General features: G+C 46.9%; 1 protein-coding gene across 2 annotated transcripts in view; it reads left to right on the top strand.

Moving 5' to 3' along the window:
- The window catches only part of Ephx1 (epoxide hydrolase 1), a 51924-nt gene that overhangs the window by 16740 nt on the left and 8620 nt on the right, over nt 1–26564 (top strand). The window contains exons 3-9 of one of the 2 annotated variants that reach the window (XM_051186451.1): nt 110–290; nt 4829–5056; nt 6370–6499; nt 6994–7202; nt 8746–8854; nt 10308–10433; nt 10829–11234. In XM_051186451.1, the coding sequence (XP_051042408.1) occupies nt 110–290; nt 4829–5056; nt 6370–6499; nt 6994–7202; nt 8746–8854; nt 10308–10433; nt 10829–11030 (1185 nt within the window). In that variant the 3' untranslated portion in view covers nt 11031–11234. Of the gene's footprint in view, nt 1–109; nt 291–4828; nt 5057–6369; nt 6500–6993; nt 7203–8745; nt 8855–10307; nt 10434–10828; nt 11235–26564 lie in introns of those variants that run through there. The other variant, XM_051186452.1, reaches the window with a different exon arrangement.

Here is a 26564-nt window from a genome sequence, read left to right as displayed (position 1 = left end):
AGGCCACAGGGGAACCCATAGCCCCTCCATGGTGCTGCAGGGTTCACTCTGAGTTGTGGACACCAGCTCTCTCCTGCCTCTGCCCACCCACCGGGCTTCCCCACCGCAGGACTTGCACCACAGGATCGATGGGTTCCGGGCATCCCCACCTTTGGAGGGCAGCCGCTTCCACTATGGCTTCAACTCCAGCTACCTGAAGAAAGTGGTGTCCTATTGGAGGAACGAGTTTGACTGGAGGAAGCAGGTGGAGATCCTCAACCAGTACCCTCACTTCAAGACCAAGATCGAAGGTGAGTTCCCACAACAACAGCCTGGCACGGGGGGGGGGGGGAGGGTTGTCACAGGAGCAGCCTTCCTGAGTGGCGTGAGTGATCCCCGAGTCCGCTGTGCTGTAGCACCCTGGGACCCAGTGGAAGGTCACCCAGATGTTGTGGTTCACCATCTTGCCAGGATTTATAAATAATGCCAAGTCAGCAAACCATCAGTGTGTGTGTGTGTGTGTGTGTGTGTGTATAACTAGACATGAGGGCAGAACAGTGATTTGGCAACCCAAGACCTGCAAAGTCCAGTTATCAATACAGAAGTCCTTGAGCAGTATCTCCACAGGAAGCTGGGGCTTTCAATACTATGATAAACTGCCCTCAACCTCAAGACCAAGTCCCCATACACACTGTCATTCAGACTAGCCATGAAGACACAAAGTTTACTATTTCCAGGAAGGGTGACCCCAGGATCATTTTGTCTGAATTAATAGATCCTTCATAGAAAGAAAAGAATTGACAACACTTGGTTAAGCAGGGAATCTTTAGTAAAATTAAACCATGCTGTTAATTTTTTAACCCATTTATTTTTATTGTGGTAATATACATAACAAAAAAACTCACTGGCCCTGGTGATCTTTAAGCGCACAGGTCAGTGACTTAGTGGCACAGAATGTGCTGTTCCATGGCATAAAGAGGTGTCATTGTAGGGCCCCTGTCACACCCTAGCCCACACTTCTCGCTCTACCCCAGCCCTTGGCAGCCCACCTTCCTATCTATGTGAATTGATCTACTCTGAATCACTCATATGATTGATTCATGCAAGTTGTTTTCCCATTTGTGCCTGGCTTCTTATTCTGTTTTCATCTCCTATGGAACATGTTGTTGTTGCAGTACCGGGGATGGACCTAGTAACTTGAGCATACTAGGCAAGAACTCTAATGCTCATCCCTATACCCCGCCCTCTTCTTACTGTTCAAGGCTGAATATTATCCCATCACATGAATGAAACATTTCCTTTAGCCACTCATCCACCCAAGGACACCTTTGGCTGTTGTGAATAACACTGAACACTCAGCTCTTGAAGACCCTGCTTATGGCTAGCCACAGTGTTGCATGCCTGTAATCCCAGCACTTAAGAGGAGCAGGCATGATCTCCCTGCTTCACTCCAGACTCAGCACTGCCTTCCTGCACTCACTTCGGATTTGTGGACTATTGTTCTACAGGAGACACAACCAAAGCCTTTGCTTTCACAAAGAAAATGGGCCCATGAGGTCACCTCAGCACTATAGGATTTTAACAATATCCTGTGCTAGAATGTGGCCCAATGGCAGTATGTACAAGACACTGGGCTCTATATCTAATACTAATAAGAATTAATAATGATGATAATAACTTTAAATTTTTATAATATAGCTGTTCCAAGGAACACACAAATAAAGGCCAGTATTCCTGTCAGTGTGTTCCCATCCCAGATCTGAATTCTGCTGTCCTTACATGAGGGAGAGCCATGCAGTTTAGTGAAAAATCATAAAAATACCCACTAACATAAACTTGAAGATGGCAGGAAGTTTAGCAACAGAGAAGGACCCTGGGAGATACGTCTGAGTGGGAAAAACCAGGTTCAGAAATAGAACGAGCTTGGCTTTTCTGTTTCGTTAAAAGGAAGATATGTTCTAGAAGTGTGTCTTGGAAATGTGAACTATGCTAACAGAAGCCTAAGGACAGAAGTCAGGCCCTAGGAAAGAGCCTAAAAATGAGGTCAGATTAAAGCCAAGAAACCCTGAATTGCACATCCCCGAATGTATGGACCAATGCCATACAACTTTAAAAGGGAGAAAACGAAGCCGGTGTGGTCGTCTTTATCCTAGCACTTGGAAGGCAGAGGCAGGGGGATCAAAAGCTGATATTTCAATGGAAAAAAATCCTGCAGTGTGACATGACAAACAAGCCTTAAGGATATTTATTATATTGTCTTGGGTGACAGATATCATTCACAAAAGAGCAGATTCTTCAGGTTTCCACCAAAGTGAGGCTAACTGGGCTGGGGAGATGCTAAGAATGTGTGGGCTGATTGTTGTGTAATGGCAGATGAATAAGTTCTAGGGACTGCCTGCTTTTTACAGCCATGCTGACCAGTGCTGCGGGCCAGGGGTGTTGACTCAATGGCGGCCATTTGCCTAAAACATGCAGGGCCTGAGATCAAGCCCCAGAACCACTAAGTGAATTGATGGAATTTTTACTGAATAATTGTAATGCAAAAAATAAAAGACCCAGAGACTGATATTGGGGTTCAAACTTCAAGCTGAAGAACAGAAAAGCAAAGCATCTGGTCACTAGCTCTCAAATCAAGCTCAGACTGAAAGGGCCTATCCACACACGAGCTCTTCACTAAGTCTCAAACTGCTGCCTCTCCTCCGTGTGGCTGGGGAATCCTGAGAAATCCTGAGACTTCAATGTCTTCCTTTTTTAAAAAAATTATTTATTATCTATACAGTGTTCTACCTGTATATATTCCTGCATAACAGGAGAGGGCACCAAATTTCATTAGAGATGGCTGTGAGCCACCATATGCTTGCTGGGAATTGAACTCAGGACCTCAGGAGAAGCAGCCAGTGCTCTTAACCTCTGAGCCATCTCTCCAACCCTTCAATGTCTTCCATCCTCTTTGATCCTGAGCCTTCCTATCTTCAGAGTGGCTGGAGAATGAATGCTCGATACTTGAGATCTTGCTCCTGTTTTATGCACCTCACTAAGTCTGGGATTAAAGGCATGTGATCCCAGGGATTGAGACTATCTTTGTGTGAGCCGTTTCTCTTGTGTATATGTGGGTGACCTTGGACTCACAGAGATCTGTCTGTCTCTTAATCCTGAGTCCTAGGATTAAAGGTGTGTGCCACCACCTCCTAGCTTCTAGCTGCTGGGATTAAAAGTCCGTGCCTGGCTTCTGTAGCTTGTGGCTGGCTTTGCTTTCTGAATCCTCAGTAAAGTTTTAATAAATCATAAATAATATATCACCACAGATAATTTTGAGAACTTAAAAAATTTAGTATTGGGGACAGGCTCAGAGTTAAAAGCAATTCCTGCTTTGGCAGAGAACCAGGGCTCCCTGGACCCACAGGATGGCTCATAGCTGTCAGCAACTCCACTTCCAGGAGATCAAGTGGCCTCTTTTGACCTCAGCAAGCACCAGGCATTCATGGGGTATACACACATACATTCAGGCAAAGCATACAAATGCATAAAATAAAATAAATCTTTAAAGAGTTTAGTTTTACAACTGGAAAGTGATAATTTTCTATCTGTTCATGGCAGAAAAAATTAAAAACATATATCACAAAACAAAATTCTTCAGTTGTACCAGTCCTGGAAGATTGCTTGTGCAATTTTGGAACTTCTCCCTGAGAATAACAAATCTCTGCTCACAGAGTTACATAAAGTCCTTGCCCCCCCAACCCCCAGCGGTGTCCTCCTTACCCCGGGCTGATAACAGTCTGACTAGGTACTGCTCTCACACAGTCCCGTCTCCACAGAGGAAACTCGCTATGCTGCAGGAAGCTGAGCAGGCTAAGCTTTCATGGTTGACAAGTTAGGTATGGTAAACGCATGCGCGCATGCGCTCACGCGAGCACTGAGCTCAGGGCCTCATGTATGGCAGACAAGTGATGTGCCAATAACTTCCAAAATCTTCAACTTCTGGCAGAATATAAAGCTATATAATGGCTGTAGCATTCATGAATATGGTCAAGCTAGTCAATAACCCCCACATGGCTTTCCTCTAGATTGGCTGTTGGTGGCTGCTAGGGGTGAGGAAGTCAATTTTCTTTGGGGTTGTAGCTGATGGTAGGTGGTCATGCACATACAGACAGCATTAACTGGACTCAGTGACGTCAGAAGAAAGACACGAATATGAGGGGGAGTCCCGCGGAGTGGGATAGTATCAAGAATCATTTGCATATAAATATGCATATGTATAAGTGTGAAAATTTTGAAGATAATAAAAATGCTTCATTTTTTTAAAATAACATAACCCCATGCGAGCAAATATGCTATGCATAAAACTGTTGCAAAACAGAACTATACCATGGCCATGACGTGGTCATTTAATTCCATGGCAATGAGCTCTTCTGTGCCTTAGATGAGCACACGGGTGACAGTCACTTCACACGACTGTAATACAGTGCTCTGTTGAATGTGCTGGGTTTCTGGGCCTCTCCCAGCCCCAATGTGTTCTCAGTGAACAAGTGTTTAGGGAGCCCTGCTGTAAGCCAGGCTCTGTCCTGGGCCATGGGAACCCGGAAGTGCATTCCCAGACCATCTCTGCCCTCCAGAGAGCAGCTCTAATGTGACTGGGAGGTCAGCAACGGCATGGCATGCACATAGCAGGAGCACACTGTAAGCACCCAACAAGGAGACTTGTTCTCACTGTCACCGGGGCCTTGGGGACACCAGGGCACAGCACTTACTCTCTTCCAGGAATGGCACACAGGGAAGCAAGGTCCCCAGGACCTTAGCCTCCACTACAGCAGGACCCTCCTTCCCTCACCCTGCTGTGCTCTGTCCCCAGGGCTGGACATCCACTTCATCCATGTGAAGCCTCCCCAGCTGCCCTCAGGCCGCACCCCGAAGCCCTTGCTGATGGTGCATGGCTGGCCCGGCTCCTTCTATGAGTTCTACAAGATCATCCCCCTGCTGACCGACCCCAAGGCCCATGGCCTGAGTGACGAGCACGTGTTTGAAGTCATCTGTCCCTCCATTCCTGGTTATGGTTTCTCAGAGGCATCCAGCAAGAAAGGTACAGGGTGCCGGAGGGTGGCACATTTCAGACTGTGCTCTGTCCTCACCAGTGCCTGCTAGGGGCAGCACCACCAGACCCCTGTGCTGTGTGGCTCATAAACCCTTAGGTGGCTGCAGGACCCCAAGGGTGGCAGGACCAGGCTCACGGACCCTGTGGCCTGGGTCTTCCTCAGGGTGCCAAGGCTCCTTCCTTCTGACCTCCTGTGAGCTAGCTACTCTGTCCTCAGCTGAGAAAGAAAGGTCTGGGGAATTTCACAGGCACCTGAGCACTGCCCATGACTCCCCTCTGGGATGCTTGTTGTACCAGTAAGTCATTGTGTGCTGTGTCCGCTCACGGTGAAGCTGGCTCTGGAAGCAAAGATACTGACACCGCTGTCCTGACCCCCTATTTCAGACTGAGCGTATTCATCTCCAAGTGTCCTTCAGGACACTCAGTCCTGGGTCAGGCTGCCCCTGACTCTGTAATGGGAAGAGAGAAAAACAGCAAGCAAGCAGTATTAAAAATATTCTGTCCTTGAGGACGGCTAGAAGGCAGAGTTCAGGCGCCAATATGTTTATTCCATGGCATAAAAAGTTCCTACAGTGGGATGCTTGGCCATGGAGAGAAAACTCCACTGGGAATTCTAGCTGAGTGCCTCGGCGTCCCTTGTTGATTTCTGTGGGTGTTTGGAAGGTCACTTCATTGCTTGCTTCCTGTGGCTGTGGCCTCCACTCATCTCCAGCCTGTTGGAAACTTCTGGTTGGATGATGTTTTGCTATTTTATGTGCTGCTGCTTGTAGCAAGAAAAATAAAAGACCCAGAGATTGATACTGGGGTTCAAGCATCAAGCTGGAGATCAGAAAAGCAAAGCAGCTGGTCACTACCTCAGCTCAGACGAAGGGGGTGATCCTCAGACTGCTCCTGACTTCACTGCTCCTCAGATTCACTCAGACTGTTCTGCTCTCTTCAGTGTGGCTGGAGACTCATCTCAGACTGAATGCTTCCACCTTTTATACCTCTCAAATCCTGCAATTAAAGGCATGAGCTCTGATTCACTCTCTGGTAGCCCAGGGTGGTTTTGGACTCAGAGATCTGTCTACCTCTTAATCTTGAGTCCGGGGATTAAAGGTGTGTGCCTGGCTTCTATGGATAATTAGTATGTCTCCTTTGCTATTTTGATCTCCAGTGGCTTTAATAAATCATAAACAATATGTCACCACAGCCGCTGTTGCTTCTGTACTTAACAAACTCATTCAAAACTCCAAGTACAGCTATCATAGATGATTCTCCAGAATGCACAGAACACCCTGTCTGTCCCCCTTCATACTCAGGCTTCAATACGGTGGCCACTGCCAGGATCTTCTACAAGCTGATGACGAGGCTGGGCTTCCAGAAATTCTACATTCAAGGCGGGGACTGGGGGTCCCTCATCTGCACCAACATGGCCCAGATGGTTCCCAAGTGAGTCAGTGAAGTCATACAGGATGGCACAGCCTCGGCCGCATCTGTGTGGGGGTGGGATCTACACAGGACACAGGACTGTTCACACTAGGCCCCTCCCAGCACTGTCTGAGACTTGGGGCTCCCCTCATCCAGGTCCTCACAGATCCAGATACTTGTGAGCCCTGGGCTGAGGAAACAGATCTTCCCTTTTTAGGTGGGAGAGGGTATGATGACCCCATCTTCCCTTTTGGGTAACTGTGGTGGCTGTCTGAAGCAGAGGAAGAGGTCAGTATTAAACCATGCTGGACAAGATCTTTAACAACCCTGACCAGAACACTCTAGAATTTCCTCCACAAACCATTCACCCCCAGCTCAGTGGATGCCCCCGAGGGTCAAGTGCCAAAGGAGGCTGGCTCTCCAGTCCTGTGGCCTGTCCCTTCCTCCCCCATGTTCTTTTCCATATCCTTCATAGCAGTCAAGCTTACCCATGTCCATTCCTCCTCTGCCCACAGCCACGTGAAAGGCCTGCACTTGAACATGGCTTTCATTTCAAGAAGTCTCTACACCCTAACCCCTCTCTTGGGCCCACGTTTCGGGAGATTTCTTGGCTACACTGAGAGGGATATCGAGCTGTTGTACCCCTTCAAGGAGAAGGTTTTCTACAGCATCATGAGGGAGAGTGGCTACCTACACATCCAGGCCACCAAGCCAGACACCGTGGGTAAGCTCACCAGGGCAGAGAGACCCAGAGGGAATCCCACTGCCCCTGAGAACACAGCTTACAGCAAGAAAGCCCTAACAAGGGACACAGCACTCACTACTGAGAATTGAACCCAGGGCATTGCACATGCTAGATAAGTGATCTGTCACTCAGCACAGCTTTGATGTATGGGAGGCAGAGCTAGGAAAGCCCCATAAGTTTTAGGTTAGCCCAGTGTACACAGTGAGTTCCAAGCCATCCTGGGCTCTATAGCAAGACTCTTAAAAAAAAAGAAGAAGAAGAAGAAGAGGAGGAGGGGGAGAAGGAGGAAAGAAACACAAAGAAAAGAAACTAAATTTTAATTTCTAAGGAAAAATGAAAAGATCATCAAATAAACAATAGTTTGTTCAAAGGTATTTAGAATACAAATTTGTTTTCTAATGGATACAGAACTCATTAACACCCACAGAACAGTGAGGCCTGGTGACACATGGAAGTCTGTAATCCCAGCTGCCCAGGAGGCTGCAGAAGACCATCTGAAAGTCAAGGCCTCCTGGGCATGTTAGCCCAAGACCTGATCTCAGAGTAAATGTGGGAGAGGCAGCTGGTGAGGCAGCTCAGTGGGGGCATATTTGCCTTGAAACTGTGAAGTCCCTGGGTCCAGTCCCCAGTACAGAAGAAAAATTACCATTGTGGGGATTCTTCTTGATAGACCAGAATCGTTTCTATTGTCCTGGCTTTCTATCATTTACAGAGCTTTACGTAAAGTGACTAAAAGACAAGGGAAGGTGGGACCCCCTAAACAGTGGTTCTCAACCTTCCTAATGCTGCCATCCTCGTGTTGAGGTGACCCTCCACATAAAATGATCTTTGCTGCTACTTCATAACTGTAACTTTGCTACAGTTACGAATCATGATGTAAATATCTGATGTGAAGGATCTGAAATGTGACTCCTGTGAAAGGGTCATTCACATGTGTCCAGACATAGATGATGGCCTCTTTCAGGACTTGAACGGGCCTTCCTCGCTCCTCCAACTAGGTGTCTTAGGGTGTTGTCCTTCTGGTGACTGGACCCTCACAGCATGGACTCTGCATTCTTGTTCCTTTTGTTCAACCTGATTTTTGTGAGGCTTCTATGCTGTTATCCCAGCCATGATGTTCAATGCTGGCTCTGCATTTATCCTATGCAGTTACCCCAGCCATGATGTTTAGTGATGGATGTGGCACCTGGAACCTTGAAGATGCTAAGCATGTGCTGCTCCACTGACCTATCCCTGTCCCCTGACTGGAACAGTATTTTAACTCACAGAATCATTAATATTTATTGGTAACTGATTATCCTATTTTTTGACCAAAACACAGCCCAGATAGTCTGTGAATCCCACGAGATTACAGGGAATATTGGTCTCCATTTGCTATATGAGGCCACTCAGGCCAGAGCTCCTTCTAGAAGCGGGGTGCATGGCTAGGCCTGCTGCCACTCTGTGGCATCCACAACCTGCGTCCTGCAGTCATACTCCGTGGGGCCAGGCTTCAATCCCTCCCTTTCTCCTTCCCATCCAGGCTGTGCCCTGAACGACTCGCCTGTGGGCCTGGCTGCCTACATCTTAGAAAAGTTCTCCACCTGGACCAAGTCAGAATATCGTGACCTGGAGGATGGAGGCCTGGAGAGGTGAGGCCGCACCACCAGCTGTCAGACCAGGTCCCCAGGCTCTGCCTCTCTCTTCCTGCCATTCCCCCCTGTCTCCAGGCACTTCACAGAAAGCTAGCAAGCTTATTCAGTCCTTGACTTGGTGTACCTCCTACACCATGGCCAATGGAGTCCTGTATAGGGGATGGTGAGTTAGCGGCAAGCGAGGTTTGGTTACTTGTTCAGCCTCCCAGTTAGTGATGAGACAAAATACACGTGCCAGGAAGTCCCTCAAAGTACAAACACCCTTTACTGCAGAATAGCAGAGCCCTCTCTCTGGGGACCCATGTAGCCCGTGGGTTCTGTGAAAGCCTACGGGAAGGGGCAGGGCTGTGAGAGTGCTTGTGTGTCTCTCGGACACAGCGCTGTGTCACAGGAGCTTAGCTTTGAGGCCTAGCTCATTTTTAGCAAGGTCACATTGGGGACAGGCTACAAGACATCTAAGTGGGTGTGTCCATTCAGAGCCTGGATCCACAGAGGGGGAGCTTGAGTAAAATATTATATGGAAGACATGGCCCCACGTGGTCTGGTTGACCTCAGGTGGATATGGCAGAAAATGTGGATGGCAGCATCTGCCGATCCTGGGAAGGCTTGTTGACTAGCAGAGGAGGGGAAGGAAAGGCCAGAGGAATGGGACAGACACAGTAAAAGCACAGTAAAAGAGTGAGCCCAGCTAGAGCCTCACTCTTACAGACCCGAGCTTTGAGAGCAGCTTCATGAAGCAGGACGGAGAAGGCGTGGAGTTGAGGATGAAGCAGGAGTGGAGATGGAGGGGCGGGAGGGCAGCTGGAAGAAAGGACTTAGGGGTAACGGGAGACCAGAGAGTGTGGCCCGCCTAGGGAGGAGAGGAGACTAATGTGGCCAAGGAGGCAGGTGGCTGACTCAGGGACCAACAGTAGTGGATCACAACTCTAGGGCAGAAAAACCGGGAAATGCCAGGCCCAGACACAGTGGGCACTGATGTCTGCCAGACCAAGATGATCTCAGAAAGGGTGACAAGGGAGGAGGGGTTCTGATGGATCCGTGGCCCATCAGGATGCATCCAAGGTCGGGACCTTTGGAGGGGTCAGCAACTGGAATAGAATGGAGTCAGGAGGGGTAGGAGGCCACTTGGGGGCTATAGCTAGTCACAGTTAAAACTCAGAAGACCGTAGGGCTGAATCGCTGAGGTCAGCAAGTATCACAGAAGGGATGGCAGCATTCTACAGTAAGCAACCAAAACAGAGGCCCTTCTACAAGGCTCACAGCTTCCAGGGATCCCTGGAGCTGTGGAAGGCCACACCCTTGAGTGGCAACTATAATTCATCAGCCCTCCCCTGGGCTCCCAGCATGTGAGAGCGAGATCTTACCTGATGTTTCCAGCCTCAAGGGGCAGCCCTTTGTTCTTGGCAGCCATAGCTTTCACTGAACTTGAGCATCCTGTGCACTTTCCCAGGAAGTTCTCCCTGGAAGATCTCCTGACTAACATCATGATCTACTGGACAACAGGAACCATCGTGTCCTCCCAGCGCTTCTACAAGGAGAACATGGGCCAGGGCATCATGGTCCATAGGCATGAGAGGTAAGCCTGGCTGAGCAGGGAGAGGGGCCTCTGGGGCTGGGGCTCAGAGCTATTTGGCCTTTAGTCCAAAGAAGGCAAGATAAGAAAGACACCAGATGGTCTCAGGATCCTGGCCTGCTGGGACAGAGGCATTGGGATTTGCAAGGTCTGTATGGAGACTCTCAGGTGACGGTGAAGAAACAGACTAGCAAAGTGGATGTTTAGAGGCTCACATGACCTGTTCCATGGTCCTCCCAGGCAGACAGGGTCCTTAGTGAGTAGAAACAGGGGCTGTAGTAGATTCCTGAGTTTGCCCTCGTCCTTATGGTTCCACATGGCCTCCCTCAGCCCTGAGGCCCTAACCTTGCTTTAGGAACATGAGCGCAGGGCCTCATCCCTGCCCCTCTTCCCCACAGGATGAAGGTCTTTGTGCCCACTGGCTATGCTGCCTTCCCTTCAGAGATACTGCACGCTCCAGAAAAGTGGGTGAAGGTCAAGTACCCCAAACTCATCTCCTATTCCTACATGGAACGTGGGGGCCACTTTGCTGCCTTTGAAGAGCCCAAGCTTCTGGCCCAGGACATCCGCAAGTTCGTGTCCCTGGTTGAACTGCAGTAATGATGTTAGATATCAACCATGGCTTTAGCAGCAGCCCTGGTTCCTACTAAATCACGCTGAGGGGAGGTGACCCCTTTCTAAAGAATAAATTTGTTTCTGCCCAGACTCCCATGGTCTGGAGTCACCTCTCACTCCATACACATCACCCCACTGCACACCTATGTTAAGCTACATGGCTTTGATAATAAATGGTTTTATTTCTAAGAGTGTCTGGACGGAATGCCGTATGTTTCTTAGACACCCACATGAGACTTCTCTCCCAAAAGAGAGTTGCCAGCTGGCTCCACCCACATCGTGGAGGGTGCCGCTGGTCCCTGTAAACCTGACCCTGCTGACTAGGGCAAAGAGGCATTTAGACGCCAGCAGTAGTCAAGGCCATGCTGTTCTAAGCAGACTCCAGAAGACTACAAGCATCCCTCGAGCCACTCACGGTACCCAGCCACTGGGAACAGACGTTGCAGTTGTCTGTGAGAAGGTCTGAGTTTCCCAGGCCCAGTGAGACCTCCAGATGAGCTGGAAAGATCTGCAATGCTGTGTGGGTCCCATGGCGTTCTGGCTGAGGTACAAGGAAAGCTCACCCATGCTCAGCTCTGTGCCACCAGAGCAGGGTTTCCTGCTCTACACTGAAAGACCTCTCCCTGACAGTACCCTATACTTCAGGTATTCCCCAGGGGAAGTGGGGGAAAGCGGGGGGATGCTCTTTGCCAAAAGCAGCTGCCCAGACCCAAGATCCCACTGGGGAAACACAAAGGGCTGCCTGACTTTCTGTGGTTGCAGCTTCAGACTGAGGGCTCCATACCCAGCCTGGGCATCCCACTCTCCAAGTCCCTCTCTGTCTTCATATCCCCTCCCCATGAGCCCCATGACACTGCCCCTCCCTCCTAAAGGAACAGACACCAAGACAGGGCACAATGGGAACTTTATTGATAGTCCTCCTCGCCTGCGCTTTTCTGTGGTGATCCAGAACCTCTGCCCTGATCCAGCCAGAGTCCCAGGCAACGTGATACAAGCACCCAGGACAATAGTGGAGGTGTCTATACAGCTGCTAGAAGGCTGCTACAGCAGAGCCTTCCTGGTCCTCACACCTCCCCTCTGCGAGTCCCTATGTGGGGCTGTACTGGGGCTCTGGAACCCACCCAGAGTCCATCTCAGGCCTGACTGCTGCAGGACAGCAACAAAGATGTTTCTCCCACTCCTCAGAGGACATGCACCTCCCCGGTACTGTATTCTAGGACATACCCACTTTATTTGGGAAGCCAGGCTGTCTGTAGAGACGGGTGTGTGTGAGCTATGTCTCCTCCCCGGCACAGGGTGGGAACAAGGGATCTCCAGCACCCATCTGGCCTCTTCTCTTGCTGTTGGCAGGGCCTTAGGTTCCCTTGAGTGGTGGTGGCCCTGGGGACCTTCTCATGAGGGACTTGTTCAAGGACAGACTATTCTAAGAAGAGTCCCTGACCTCAAGGAGCTATCAGCTGGCAAGTCCAGCTGTCCTTGGCTATTAGGGTAGCAGATATCACTGTTCTGCTGTCTTGGGACTCTGACCCTCAGCCTCCCCTAAGGAAACATCTGGAGACTAGAGGAGAGGAGACCCAGGAAGGAAGAGGGTACCTGGCATCCACCCTTCTGAAGCAGATGCCTCTAGAGTTTGCTGCAGTCAGAGGTGTGTGTTTGCCGCCCCCTGGTGGCTGTCCGAGGACCTCACATGGGCACGTGAATAGCCAGTATCAAAGCTCCACAGAGCCTCCCTAGTTTTGACTGCCCTGAAGGCAGAATTCTCCAGGCAGTGGGTCTGAGAGAGGGCAAATGAGGAGGGCACTACAGTCCAGGGGGTGCACATCTATCCTACAATACTCCCCCTTGATCTACAAGGACTCCAAGATTCCCAACACATGCGAGAAAGGGCCATGAAGCCTTAAAGCCAACACTTACGGAACTGGCTGGGACTGGCATGGTGTGCGAAGCCACTGTGGACAAGACAGGAGTTTCTTTTTCCTTCTTCACAAATCTATGGAGCAAAGATTTGATCCTCCATGGCCTCAGTATTTGACACCTTTTTCTTTCCTCATATGTCAAGGACATTTACTTTCCACTTGATGGAATTGCTTCCAAATCCCTCTTTGGCATTTTGAACACCGCATGATTCCCCTTGCCCACCAGAGTCACCGTTAGGTGAAATAACGGCACCTGGCCCTACACTGCCTACTGATCTGGTTAGCTACACTGAGACTAGTGAGTAAGGGCGAGGAAGTGAACAGGGAGTGGATGCAGGGGGACACAGGGACAGAACTATCTACTGAGAACGACTTGTGAGTGCACTGAATAAAAGTTTATTTCTGAAAAAGGGAGGTAAAAATTGAAAGAAGGCCAAGCTACCTATTTCTAGAATATATGTTCCTATGCTAAAGGGTTTGGAGAGATGACTCAGGCCCCTCTTCCAGAGGACCTGGGTTGCATCCCCAACTCCCACATGGCAGCTCACAAACCATCTGTAACTCTGGTTCCTGGGGATCTGCTGCCCTCCTCTAGCCTCTGTGGGCACCAGGGACACATGTGCTACACAGCCATACATGTGAGCAAAACTCTTATACAAAAAAAAAGGAGGATGAGGAAGAGGTAGTAGTAGTAAAGACCCTGCCAAACACTCTCAGCTGATAAACTCTTTATGTAAAGCATGAGATACAAAAGCACCATATCAAGCCTGTAGCTTTTCTATGTGCTGGTAGCAAACTCATTGGGAAAGAAATCAGACTCCACTCACAATAGCTTTTAAAAGGTACAACACCAGGGCTGGAGAGATGCTCAGCAGTTAGGCGCATTGGCTGCTCTTCCAGAGCTTCAAATTCGCAACACCCATATGATGACTCAACCATCTGTAACTCCAATTCCAGGAGACCCAGTGTCCTGTTCTGGCCTCTGTGGACACCAGGCATGCACGCTGTGCACAGACTTGCACGCAGGCAAACACCATATACATAAAAGAATAACATTTTAAAGTTAATAAAAAACAAAACAGGAATAAATATAGCACATGAGGGGCTGGAGAGATGGCTCAGCAGTTAAGAGCACTGGCTGTTCCTCCAGAGGTCCTGAGTTCAATTCCCAGCAACCACATGATGGCTCACAACCATCTGTAATGAGATCTGGCACCTTCTTCTGGCCTTCAGACATATATGCAGAAAGAACACTATATAAAATAAATAAATAAATATTTTTTAAAGACATGTAGCAAAGGAGGTGAAAGATCCCTACAGTGAAACTTTAAGGTGTTGAGAAAGAGATAAAAGACACTAGAAAATGGAAAGGTTGCCTCTGCTCATGAGTAGGCAGAGTTAATGTTGAGAAAGTGTACATGCTACTGAAAGTGACCCATAGATTGAACTCAGCACCCATCAAAATTCCAACAACACGCTTAAGAAAACATAAAAAAAATCACTTTAAAAAAATCACAAAATTTGTATAGAAGCACAAACAACCCCAAGTAGCTAAGGCAGTCCTAGGCAGAAAGAGCAATGCTGAAAATACCATCGTGCCTGACCTCAAATTAGTAACAAAGACAGCATGAGACGGACACAAAAATAGGCGTGTAGACCAGCGGAAGGCAGTGGTGGGCCCAGATATGACAGCCACCTACTCACTTACCCAGGCGTCACAAGCTCCTCCACAAATGGGTATCCAAGTGCAGAAGAAGACTAGACCCGCATCACTCACCCTGCACACAACTCCCTTCAAAGTGGATCAAAGACCTGCATGGGAGAAACTACTAGTGGGAAACACCAAGGAAGCAATTCAAGATATGGGATAGACACTACAGACAGGGACTTTCTGGGAAGGACTTAAATAGGCCAGGAAGTAATCTCAGAATTAACCAACCAATCACAAGACATTAAAAACATTGCAGCAAAGAAAACCATCAATACAGTGGGGGAACAGCCCCCCAGGACTACACATCTGATGGGAGTGATATCGAGGGTCTATACCTGACTCCAAAAATGACAGCCCCCCCAAAAAATATCATCCAGTCACTGGATGAGAAATGAACAGCTCAAAAGAAGGAAAACAAATGACCTGAAAAATACAGAAAAGAAATGTCCCAAATATAACAACCAATGCCAGTGAGTATAAGAACAGGAGGAGTTTGTCACTGCTCCTGAGAATATAGCCGGAGTGCAGCCCCTTTGGAAATTGGTAAGGGGCCTCCTCACGTTAAAATTAGAACTCCTGGGTGGGAGACCCCACTTTCTATAGATTGCAAGAATAAAGCCTCCACTGCTCTGGAGGGTGTGCCTCTCAGTCTCTTTGTGTGGTAGGGAGGGCCTGTGGTCAGGGCCATGCACATTGAATGCCTTCCTGTCTGATCATTTGGCATAAAGGCCTGACCCTCAGCCTAGCTTTATCAGACTTTCCCTTGAGGTAAAAGATGCAGTCTACCTCCTGCTGGCCAATGGTCTAGCCCTTGTCAGGCTGTGCCCTGCCCTGCCCTGCCCCTAAAGATAGTGTCTTAGTTAAGGTTTCCATTGCTGTGAAGAGGCATCAATACCACAGCAACTTTTATGAAGGAAACCATTTCACTGGGTTTAGAGGTTTAGCCCATTGTCATCACGGCAGGGCATGGTGCTGGAGACAGCTCAGGGTCCTACATCTTGACTTGCAGGGTTGAAACACTGGGCATGGCCTGAGCATGTTTGAGGCCTCAGAGCCCTCCTCCACAGAGACGCACTTCCTCCAACAAACCCATGCCTCCTATTAATGCCACTCCCTCTTATTTACCATGCACAAGAAGACACCACAAGATACACAACAAAACCCACTTTAAGTGTTTTATTAGTAAAGAGTAGGGAGACAGGAGTATGTGCGGACCTGTCTGGAAGAAACGTGGCGAGGAAGTGGGTTTGGTTTGTCTGCTTCTAAAGGTCACTTAGTGCATGCCTATGGGGGCTTACGTAGCCACACCATGAGTTTGCATGGATCACAAGGCACACTGCACATGCATATAAGGCCTTGGGATGTCTAGGCATTTTGCCTGAATGCCGATGGCGTATGCTCCGCCAACCCCGGAAATGCCAGCACCTGGGATGACTGATCATTTTGCCTGAATGCAGATGTCCACATGTGTGGCCATGGGGCCCTGGAAATGACAACACTCCCTATGAGTTTATGGGGCCTAATTACGTTCAAACCACCACCGGTGGTATGGGGGTCAAGACTGACTGTTGAGGGACAGACTGGGAGTGGGCAGCAGTGAGCGCCTTGACAGCCAGAAAAGCAATCTTCAGACAGGAATTCCAGTGGGCTTCCCTGGCCTTTCTATATATGCCTCTATGGTTCTTTGTCTACAGTCTAGTTCCTTTTCCCAGTGCCCCGTGAAAATACCCTAACAAAGCAATTTAAGGGAGGGAGCATTGATTTTGACTCATGGTTCTTTGGTCCTGGTCTGTTGCGACAGAAAAGCCTCAGCTCCAAGAGCCTGAAGTCACATGTCTCCCATAGTCAGGATGCTGAGAGATGAGAGACTGCTCCTCTCACTTCCTCCCTTTAGTGTGATTTGTCATCCCACCTCAGGGAATGGTTCTGAACACAGTGGGCAGGTCTCCCCACCCCACTTAACCTAGTCATGGTAATCCCCCAAGGCTCACCCGTTGGGTGGTTTAGAGCTCAACAGGTTGATCATTGAATAGCCATCACACCTACCATTCATTTCTAGTCTCTTACTCCCACACTTTTCTTTAAATGGAGTCTCGTTATGGAGCCCAGGCTGGCCTTGAGCTCACATAGACCAGCCTGCCTCTGCACCCGGCTGCTGGGGTCGGAGGTATGTGCTGCCACAGCTGGCCACTCCCACACTTCTTTCTCTCCTGGTGCCTTTCACTAATAGTTTCTCTTCTATTTTTAAGATGCTTTTTTCTTTCTTCCCTAGGTTTCGCATATGAAGGAAAACGTGCAATACTTGTGATGATTTATGTGAGAAATCTCCCCACCTCCCGAGCATTTGAACACTTACTGGGCTGCCAGTTGGTGGCACTGTGTGGGGCTGCAATGCTCCCCCACCATGGAGAACCCACCCCTCTGGTACCATGGCTCAAATAAATTCTTGGTCATGGAGTTTCATCACAGCAACAGAAAAGCAACTAAAACACTGTCTTTCTGTGTCTGGCTTTTTGGCTTAACATGATGACCTCAGCTTCTATCCATTTGCCTGCAGAGACATTCCTCTTGATAGCTGAGTAAAAACCCCTTTATGTACACATATATACATGGCATATTTTCATTATCCTCTCATCTGTTATGGGTTTCTATGCTGGTTTTCTTGGCTTGTGAGTACTTCAGCGATCAACATGGATATGCAGGAGGATCCCAGTGATGCTTTGACTCATATTCCTCCAGGATTATATCCAGCGCTATGGCTGGTCATATGGTAGTTCTAACGTTGGTTTCTTAAGGAACCTCCATACTGATTTCCATAGTGGCTGCATTAAATCTCATTCCTACCACCAGTGTATACAGATTCCTTTTCCCTCACATCCTCACTTGGATTGGTTACTTTCCGATATTTTGGCAGCAGCCATTTTTACTGGAATGGCAATGCAGTCCTTAATGGCAAAGTATATTGGGCATTTTCCCTCCCATTTATCGGCCACTTGTTCTCTTCTGAGACGCATCTGTTCAAAGCACTGGCCCATTTATAAACTGGATTTTTTTGTTCTTCTAGATTTTATTCTTTGTATTTTCTGTATATTAATCTTCTGTGGCATGCATGAGGTCATCACTTGGCTCCGCAGAATTGCAATGTGACTCCACGCCACCTGTCAGTTGTTTCCCCAGCAGTTCCATGGCTGGTGTCTTTCTCACGAATTGGTACAAAATCACGCCCTTGAGACCCAGCCTGCAGGAGGTCAATGCCGGCTGCTGCTCGGAGCTTGTCCTGAACAGCATTTACTACCTGCTATAAAATAAGGAGTGGAGGTCAGTAGATGTGGAACTAACTCGCTGTAGTCAAACCTGCCTTGTAGTCTGAGATTATGAGTCTCAAGGTCCCTTCCTTGAACAAGGTACTAATAGTCTTATCTTAATTGGAATGAAAGAGAACGATTCAAATCTCACTTTACATCTGTTACTTTGTTCTCTGCTGTAACTTCACTTGGTCTGTGTCGTGGACCACCCCAGCTGGGTATGGGGGTCCCTGCGACGAGGGTTCTCAAAGACTAGATAGGTAAGGATTCAGCTGTGACAAACAGAAACAAACACAGAGGCAGTTTGAATCTGAGAGTATTTTGCAGCTTTCATACAAGGCTTTTTATCCAGGATAAAGAATAGCTTCTCAGAGATTGTGTTCATTGAAGCACATCCAGATAGAACAAATGACATCATCCTTGTTAGACACAGTAACATACAACTTATTCAAGGCTAACAATAAACCAGAAAATCATTCAAGGCTAACCACAGCTAATCACCTATTTTCTAAGATCAGGTTAATAAATTTTTATGATCAGTTACTGTTTAATATTTGTTGCCTAGCTCTTGAGAATCTTTGAAATATTGAGCTATTTTAACTTTTTCTTATCAAAAGACTTTCTTTACCAAATGTTTAAACCTACTCTCATTACACATGTACAGCTGAAGTTTTATTGTTGGGAAAGTTTTCATCAATACTATTTGTACTTATGTGAGTGATGTAAATGATTTGTGCTGGCTTTCCTGGAGACAATCAGTGACCACGTCTCAGGGGACGGTTTCTCATTTGTATCTTTTGTTTAAAATGTCAGCGTAGGCTTTCGGGAACATTTAGTTCATATGAGAAAAGAATAGAAGAGCAGAGATTGTCATGAGAACTACGGCTCAATTCTTTTCTCCAGCTGAGAGTTCCACAACCGTTTCCAAGAGACCTCCTTCTTTTGAAGTTGTCACCTCAGTCTGTGGAACTTGTCACACAGAATCTACTGGATTTGGTGTGGCAGGTCTTATTGGAAGTTAATACTGCCTGAGAAACTTCACCCCCAGGGAGGCCTTAAACTGGAGAAAGTATTAGAATATTTTATGTGTAGCCATGCATACACACTCATGACAAAGCTCTTTTATAATTAGACCCAGTAGGGAATAAAAACAATAACTGATCATCCAGTTGAACGTTGACAGCAGTCTGTATTCTGTGCATTATTGCCAGGGTCACGGGACCTGAGCTTTGGACTGTCATAAATGCAATCAGGACACTTCTCTGCCACATTGTGATTGTTGATGTGACAGCTGAGCACTGCTAAGTAACTAACCGGCGCCTAGCATAGACAGTTTGATGCTGTGAACTAAGGTGTGGCTTATGAAGCAGTTGAGTTGGAGAGGGACAGTGGGAGTTATTATCTTGCCACTCAGAGTGGCACACAGTTTTAAAGGATGAGTTATTGCTGAAATTTCAGTATAATGTTTTCAAGTTGCAGTTTCCCCACACAAAACCAAAACTCCACCAAAAACAAAACCCAAAAAACAAAAAAGGAAGACTGCTGGGTAAAGTTGGCATGGGCTGTCCTGGATTCCCTCCCTTTAGAGGGAGGTCCAGCGATGATCTCTTGCCACTTGGTCTCTGGGTCATTGTAGTTCAGTTTGCTGTATGAAGTTCAGAGTCGTAATTGCCCTGTGTACACAGCATATTAGCTGAGTCATTGAGTATACAAAGAGAGAGTGAGGAAGGGCTCACACTCACTCTGCGCTGCCTCTCCCAAGGGCTCTGGATGCTACGGTGCGCAGAGTTCCATAGGTCTGCTGCCAGCACTGAGCCCTGGTGGACGGACAGCAGAGCAGGCTGGGATAATACTTCTGCTCCCAACAAAGCAACAGCCGTGCTTTAGCCTCTCCCTGCTGCAGTCAGGTAGGGGGCTGATTGTCAAGTTGCCTGGACAGGTTGACCATCTTTCCTGCCTCCTCTGCTTGCTGCTCTCCTGATGACATCGTGTAAAATTGTTCTCATTTGTTTCATGTTTGGCTGGGTCCAAAGCAACAGTTTCTGTCTGTGCTGGCTGTGGTGCAGGGAGCTAGGGACTGCGACAGGAGCCAAGACAGGCACACTCACCTTCTGGTAACAGGGTCGGTTATGACTGTAGCCTCGGGCTGGGTGAACTGCTGGCACCCACCCTGCTTCCAGAACACTTACTCCCAGTGTTCCCACATAGTCCCTACACCTAGACTACATTCAGTGACAGGGAACTCTAGAGGACATTGTGCACGTCCTCAGAGTAAGATTCCTGTCAGGAAGAAGGTGTCTTTGGATTAAAAAGAAAAAGGGAAAAAAAGAAGTCCATGCAACCTTCCTTCCTTCCTTCCTTCCTTCCTTCCTTCCTTCCTTCCTTCCCACATTCTTTTCTTAGATCCATAAAGTCAGAGGGGCCATCCCTAGCCTGTTTTAATTCAAGGAATGCTAGTCTCACCATCTGACCAATAGTGATCATGGACAAGACTCCTGGGGACAGGCTCTCTGGATGAGGAAAGCAAACCTTCAGCATGACAGGCTGAGGATGGGCCCCTCCCCAGCATCCCCATGCCGCCCCCGCCGCCCCCCCCTGCCCGGCGGGGATGGGCAAAGCCTGCCTCTGGTACTCTGAGACTCTGGAAATTTGTCAAAGAGACTCTGAGCCACACAGAACTGAAAAGGGAAATGTGTAGGGAGTTTGTTTATGTTCCCAGTGTGTGGCTTCTAAAGGTTGCTGAGTGAGGGCTAAGTGTACCTGTGGATCTAGCTAACAGGAACTGGGTTGACTCTTGAGAGCAGCAGCTAGATCTGATGTAGGATAGGGAATCTGATCAGAGAGGCGCTGACCATAGAGGGGGCTGAATCTGAGTGGCAGCAGCACCTAGGGAAGGTGACTCCAGGGCTGATGACCGGCCTGGGAGGTTGGTCATAATACTGTGCCAAGCATAGTCAGTTTCCATGTGTGAGTTCCCATACACAACGGCAAGCAGGTGCCCAACACCTAGCCACACTGCGGCAGGAGCCGTGGCACTGGCCCTCTGCACACCAGTATGTTTAGGAAGGACACTCAATGGCTCGATTATCAGCTTTAAGGAACTATTGATAGGAGTATCCTGGGGCCTCTACCAACACCCAGGAGGAGCCTAATACACAGGGAGGGTGCTTTGTTACATGCAGTTTTCCTGCCAGCCTGGTCCCACAGCCTCGTCAGCCCCAAATAATACAGAGAGACGTTGTATTGGAGATAAAGCTGTTGGCCTGTTACTAGTGTTACTTATTGGCTAGCTCTCTCTTAAATATTAAACCATTTCTATTAATCTAAGTGTTTCCATGCAGTCTTATCTTACTGGAGAGAGGGTCCGAACTTCTTCTCTCAAGTCCCTACATCTTGACTCTCCCCTACTACATTTCCCAGAATCCTCTTTGTCTCCTAGTCCCACCTATCTTGCTTTCCTATTGGCCAACAGAGCTTTATTCATTAACCAATAAGAGTAACATATTTACAGAATGACATCTCCCATCATCTCCTCTTTTCTGTCTAAATAAAAAGAAGGGTTTTAACTTTAACATAGTAAGATGTATAACAAAACAGTTATTAAACAAGAACTATAGTTAACAATATTTAGTCCATTAACATTTAGCAATATTTAAAGAAAATATTCATCATCTATCCTATCTTTGTGAAGCTAAAGTCTTATATGTAACTAAGGAAAACTATAACCATAACTATCTGCCTTCAACTCTCTCAAAGACCACAGAAGGGTAGAATATAAACTTTAGAAATGACAGAGACAACTCGCTGACTATTCAGTCACCAGTTCTGTAATCTTCCATCTTCAGCCTATAGGCCATAGTGTGTTTGGCAGACTCCTCAGCAAAGCAGGAAACTTTAAACTGTCCCACCTGTGTTGGCAGTTTGTCAGTCACTTTTCCCCGTGTCCTGCAGACTGTCTGGCAGACTCTTCCATGAAGCAGGAACCCTGTAGCAATGTCCATCTTGTTTAAGAAGTTACTTTTATGTAGGTTCTGCATGTCTAGTTTATATAGCATAAAGGCAAATAGTCCAGACAAAAGCAGTATCTTGCCCAAATGGCTAGTCTGGCTAGTCTTGTCATATTGGGAGCAAACTCTTTAACAAGTTTCTTTGATGTCCATTTTCCTTTCTGACACAGGTGGTGTTGCCAGGAGCAGTTGTGCCTCACTATCAAGAAAAACCCTAAACCATTTTAAATGCCATATTCTTTGAAAGGTTTGAAGAAAGGTTTGAAATGTATCTCTGTATATCTAGAAAACCTAACTAACTTAAGTTTTGACTATCATAGGTAACTATCTATAATCTGTACTAAAGTATACATTACATTTTTAAATGAACTATATAAACACAATTCCTAAACAAGAGGAGAAATAACATATTACAAAATTGACCTTAAATTTATATCAATAAATGAAAACCCATTCCAAAACAAAGTATTCATTTCTATACCACAATCCCCTTATTACCTTTAAAAAGACATTGGTTGTGCTCATTAACCATCTATAACCAACCCATTTAAATGAAAATAAACATTTATAAACAATAATTGGGAAACTGGGCGTTGTTCTTTCCAAATTGCTTCCTGTTGGTAGGGGGCACTGTCTTGGAGATCCTAAGAAGATGCAGAAATCTTGGCTGCAGTGGTCTGCAAGGCTGCCTTGTTCTAGCTGTTTTGAATGTTGGATCATCTGGGACACTGTTTCAGGGGGTCTTGCTTGATCAAACCATTTTAGTCTGAAAGGAATCCACAGCTTTTCATTTTCTGTGAAAACAAAAATAGAAATAATTTTCCCCAGTAATCTGCCCTTAGACTTAAATTTGGAAGTCAAAGCATTTTTAAAAACATATAAATTGGATTAATTCAGCAGCATTGATAATCAAGTGTATTTTAGCAGTTATTCCTTCCTTAGCAATTGAGCAGTTCAAAGACAACATAATAGCACACAGTGTCCAGACTCTCTGTGTACTTTCTATTTTTACATGTTTTTTTAATTGCTCTATTTCTTTCATTTCTATTTTTTTCATTTATTGAGACAAGGTTTTGCTGTGTAACTTTGGCTGCCCTGGAATTCAGTCTGTACACCAGGTTTACTTAGGAATCACAAAGATCTTCTTGCCTCTGTCTCCCAAGTGCTGAAATTAAAGGTGTGTGCTCCCACACACAGCTATCCTCTTTCATTTTATTTTTTTAACCGCTTTATCCTGTTTCTTTTTCTCTCCCAAGCCTAGGTATATTTTAAAACACACTGTAAACCTTTAGAGGTTTTTCTTAATCTGAATCTGTCTTAACTGTAAATCTTTTTCTGGCCACCAGTCTTTTATCTGCTAAACAACATTGTTAAAATTAAAGCTGTGGCTAGTTTAGCCACTGTCTATCCAAGATGGTGGGGTACATTTACGGCCAGCAAGAGCTGTGCTCACCATCTTGGTCTATGCTACCATCTAATAACAGCATGCTGCCTACTTGGAGATGTGGTCACTGCCATTGTCAGCTCTTGTACACACCGTTCAATTGTTACCAGGGTTTGCCGCTTATGCTGAGTCAGGAAACCTCCCTTAAAGGAGCCTCACAAATCTCTGCTTGTCTCCAGCAAAACAGAGCCCAACTGAAAAATGCTGCTACCAAGAAGACTTGTTTGTCTCTGTTATTTTGTTTTTAAAATCCTTTCTTAAGCTTTTGTTTAGTTTTAAGTGGAAGCTCTTAGTATCCACGTTGCAGGCGCCATTTTGTTTCATGTGTTTTCCTGCTAGATTGGTCCCAGAGCCATGTAAGCCCCAAATAATACACAGAGACACTGTATTAATTGTAAAGCTATTGGCTTGTTACTAGTGTTCCTTATTGGCTAGCTCTGTCTTAAATATTAACCCATTTCTATTAATCTAAGTGTTTCCACATGGTCTTATTTTACCGAAGAGAAGGTCCAGACTTCTCTCAAGTCCCTACATCATGACTCTCCTCTACTACATCTCCCAGAATCCTCCTTATCTCCTAGTCCCGCCTATCTTGCCTTCCTATTGGCCAACAGGGCTTTATTCATTAACCAATAAGAGAAACATATTTACAGAATGACATCTCCCATCAGTGCTTCCCTGCCAAGGCTCCCACTGAGCCCATCTTGTCCCCTCTGTGATCTGTCTTCCCACTGGTCCTGAACACGTTGTGTCTTATGAAACCTCCTCTGCTGCTGCCCCGAGGACACTGTTGGTGTTTCAGCCAACTTCTTCTGACATAGCCCTGCTGGCTGCTCACTGGGAAAAGGGAAGCTGGGGAGCCAGGCCACAGTCTGGGCTGAGTCTTTCTCATATTAGTTTGCAAAGGCCAAGTTAATTTCTTCCTCCCTGAGAAAAAAGTGCACAGGAATCAAACAGATGGGGATTAACACATAACTGGATTTGCTGAGTTCCAATAGGCCACGAATAGCCACAGGAACTGGAGAAGTAGTTGCATTGGGCCCAGGGAAGGGTGGAACAGGAGAAATCAGGAAGAATTTGTGCATTTTATTTCAGTAAAGCTGTGGGAAATACACAGAGACAATGTGGGTGGCCAAACATGAGATTCCTGGTCTGTTATTGCCAACTGGACTCCATCTCCCAGAACCTTTGACCTCTTGCTTCCCATTGCATACCACAAGGACAGCCCTCAACAGAGACAGAGCCAGGAACCCAGTCAGCTCTAGTCTCAGACCCAGGCCCTGCTGTCAGGCCCACACGGTGTGTAGTCCCTCCGCTCCCAGGGATCTAGGTGTACAGAAAGCCTCCCTAGAAGCTTCAGGAGGCAAAGACTCCTCAAAGGCCCCAGATCTCAGAACGCACCCCAGGGAGCCATCCAGAGCTGTGCCAAAGTCACAATGCTCATCTCCCCAGAATAGTTCATGATGTTAACGGCATAGTGGGAGTGTGGTGGATTTTCCCATCTTCTTGTTGGTTTCCAAGTTTTCAATACATAATTTCAAGATTGTTGATCTAAATATCAGAATCATCAGCCAAACATGTAGTCCATGTCCACTGTCCTGGGACCTGGAGAGACTGAGGCAAGAAGATGGCTGGAGCGCCAGAGTTTGTGGCCAGTCTGAGGACCACAGCCAGAGCCCTCAACAAGATGATTACAAAACCCAGAGACTCTGATGGCTATTATTTGTCTAAAATAGTGGAGCATAGCACCGGGAACACATAAATCATAAACCATGCACAGAGCCAAAGATTCTGGAACTAAGGAACGTTTTTAAAGGCAGAATAAGGAATGTGGGACCAAGAAAATAGCAGAAGAGTTCTGGCCTCATACGGTCAAGGATGTGGATTGTAGCCACAGCAATTAAACAAAACAACTAAATAAATAAATAAAAGAAACTAAAAGACACATGATCCTTGACCATGGTGATCGGTAAGGACAGTGGCCTCGGTCTGAGATTGCTGACACTTTGAAGAGGTACTTCTATGTGAGGTCGTGGTGGCTGTGGGCAAGCCTAGGGCGTGACAGCCTTTTGTGACAGCTTCTGTCAAATAATCATGCAGAAGAACCTTCCTCATAATCCCTGGGGTTCTTGTAAAAAGCAACACACAGCTGAGATATGAAACATGGCTTTCATCCCGACAGTGGTGACGCACGCCTTTAATCCCAGCACTCGGGAGGCTGAGGCAGGTGGATCTCTGTGAGTGAGAGACCAGCCTGGACTACAGAGTGATTTCAAGACAGCCAAAAGTACACAGAGAAAGCCTGTCTCGGAAAAAAAAGGAGAGGAAGAGGAGGAGGAGAATCAGCAGCAGTACGGCTTTCATTCTGTCATCTTTGACATTTTTCTTACAGGACAAACATGAATAAAGCCAGGAGTCTGTGGGGCAGGTGCCAGGGAGGAGTCCGTTGGCAGCTAGTGTCTCTGGCCTGCCAGGTACCGAGTCCTGGCTTAGCCATTTCTCTTATCCCTTCATCTTGTAATGGAAATTTACTCAGCCCAATGAGAAATTCAACCAGCACCCAGAGACAAAAGGAAACACTTTTTTTTTGTTTCTTCTAAGTGTTCATTGGCCTGCTAATGCTCAGGGGATTCAGCCTGGAAAGAAATTTGTCACATTGTATATAGGATGTTGTCATGTAACCTTACATGTGTTCTCATATATAGGAGACCTTTAAGATCCTACCCCAAGTAATATTTCTGAGCAATTAGGCAAGTGTTGTAGAAGCAAAAACTGAAGGTTTTTGGTTATCTCTCTGCTGCACTTTATATTTCTTTTCTTTCTTTCTTTCTTTTTCCCTCGCCCCCACCCTTTGGCAATTGAGCTGGTCGCCAAGCCTGAGGAACAAACATGGTTTCTGCTTCCTTAAACCAGACTTGAGCAGCATTCAAGGTCATTTCTTCAAGGCAGTCGTCAAGTGTCTGCTCTCTTCTGATGAGGGGAGGAGCCCCTGGCGAGCAAGTTTTAAAAGCGTAGCTTCAACATGCCTAAGTTCCAGCTAAGTCAGAACTATAATGGTTTCTTATTGCTGTCTAGATGCCTAGGAGGGACAGGCAGTGAGGTGCCTATCTTACAGTTACATTCTAGTAACACTGAG

The sequence above is a fragment of the Phodopus roborovskii genome, unplaced genomic scaffold (genome assembly GCF_943737965.1).
Source record: "Phodopus roborovskii unplaced genomic scaffold, PHOROB, whole genome shotgun sequence".
Lineage (NCBI taxonomy): Eukaryota > Metazoa > Chordata > Mammalia > Rodentia > Cricetidae > Phodopus > Phodopus roborovskii.
The sequence above is the reverse complement of the archived record's forward strand: the minus strand, read 5'-3'. Positions and strand labels throughout refer to the sequence as shown.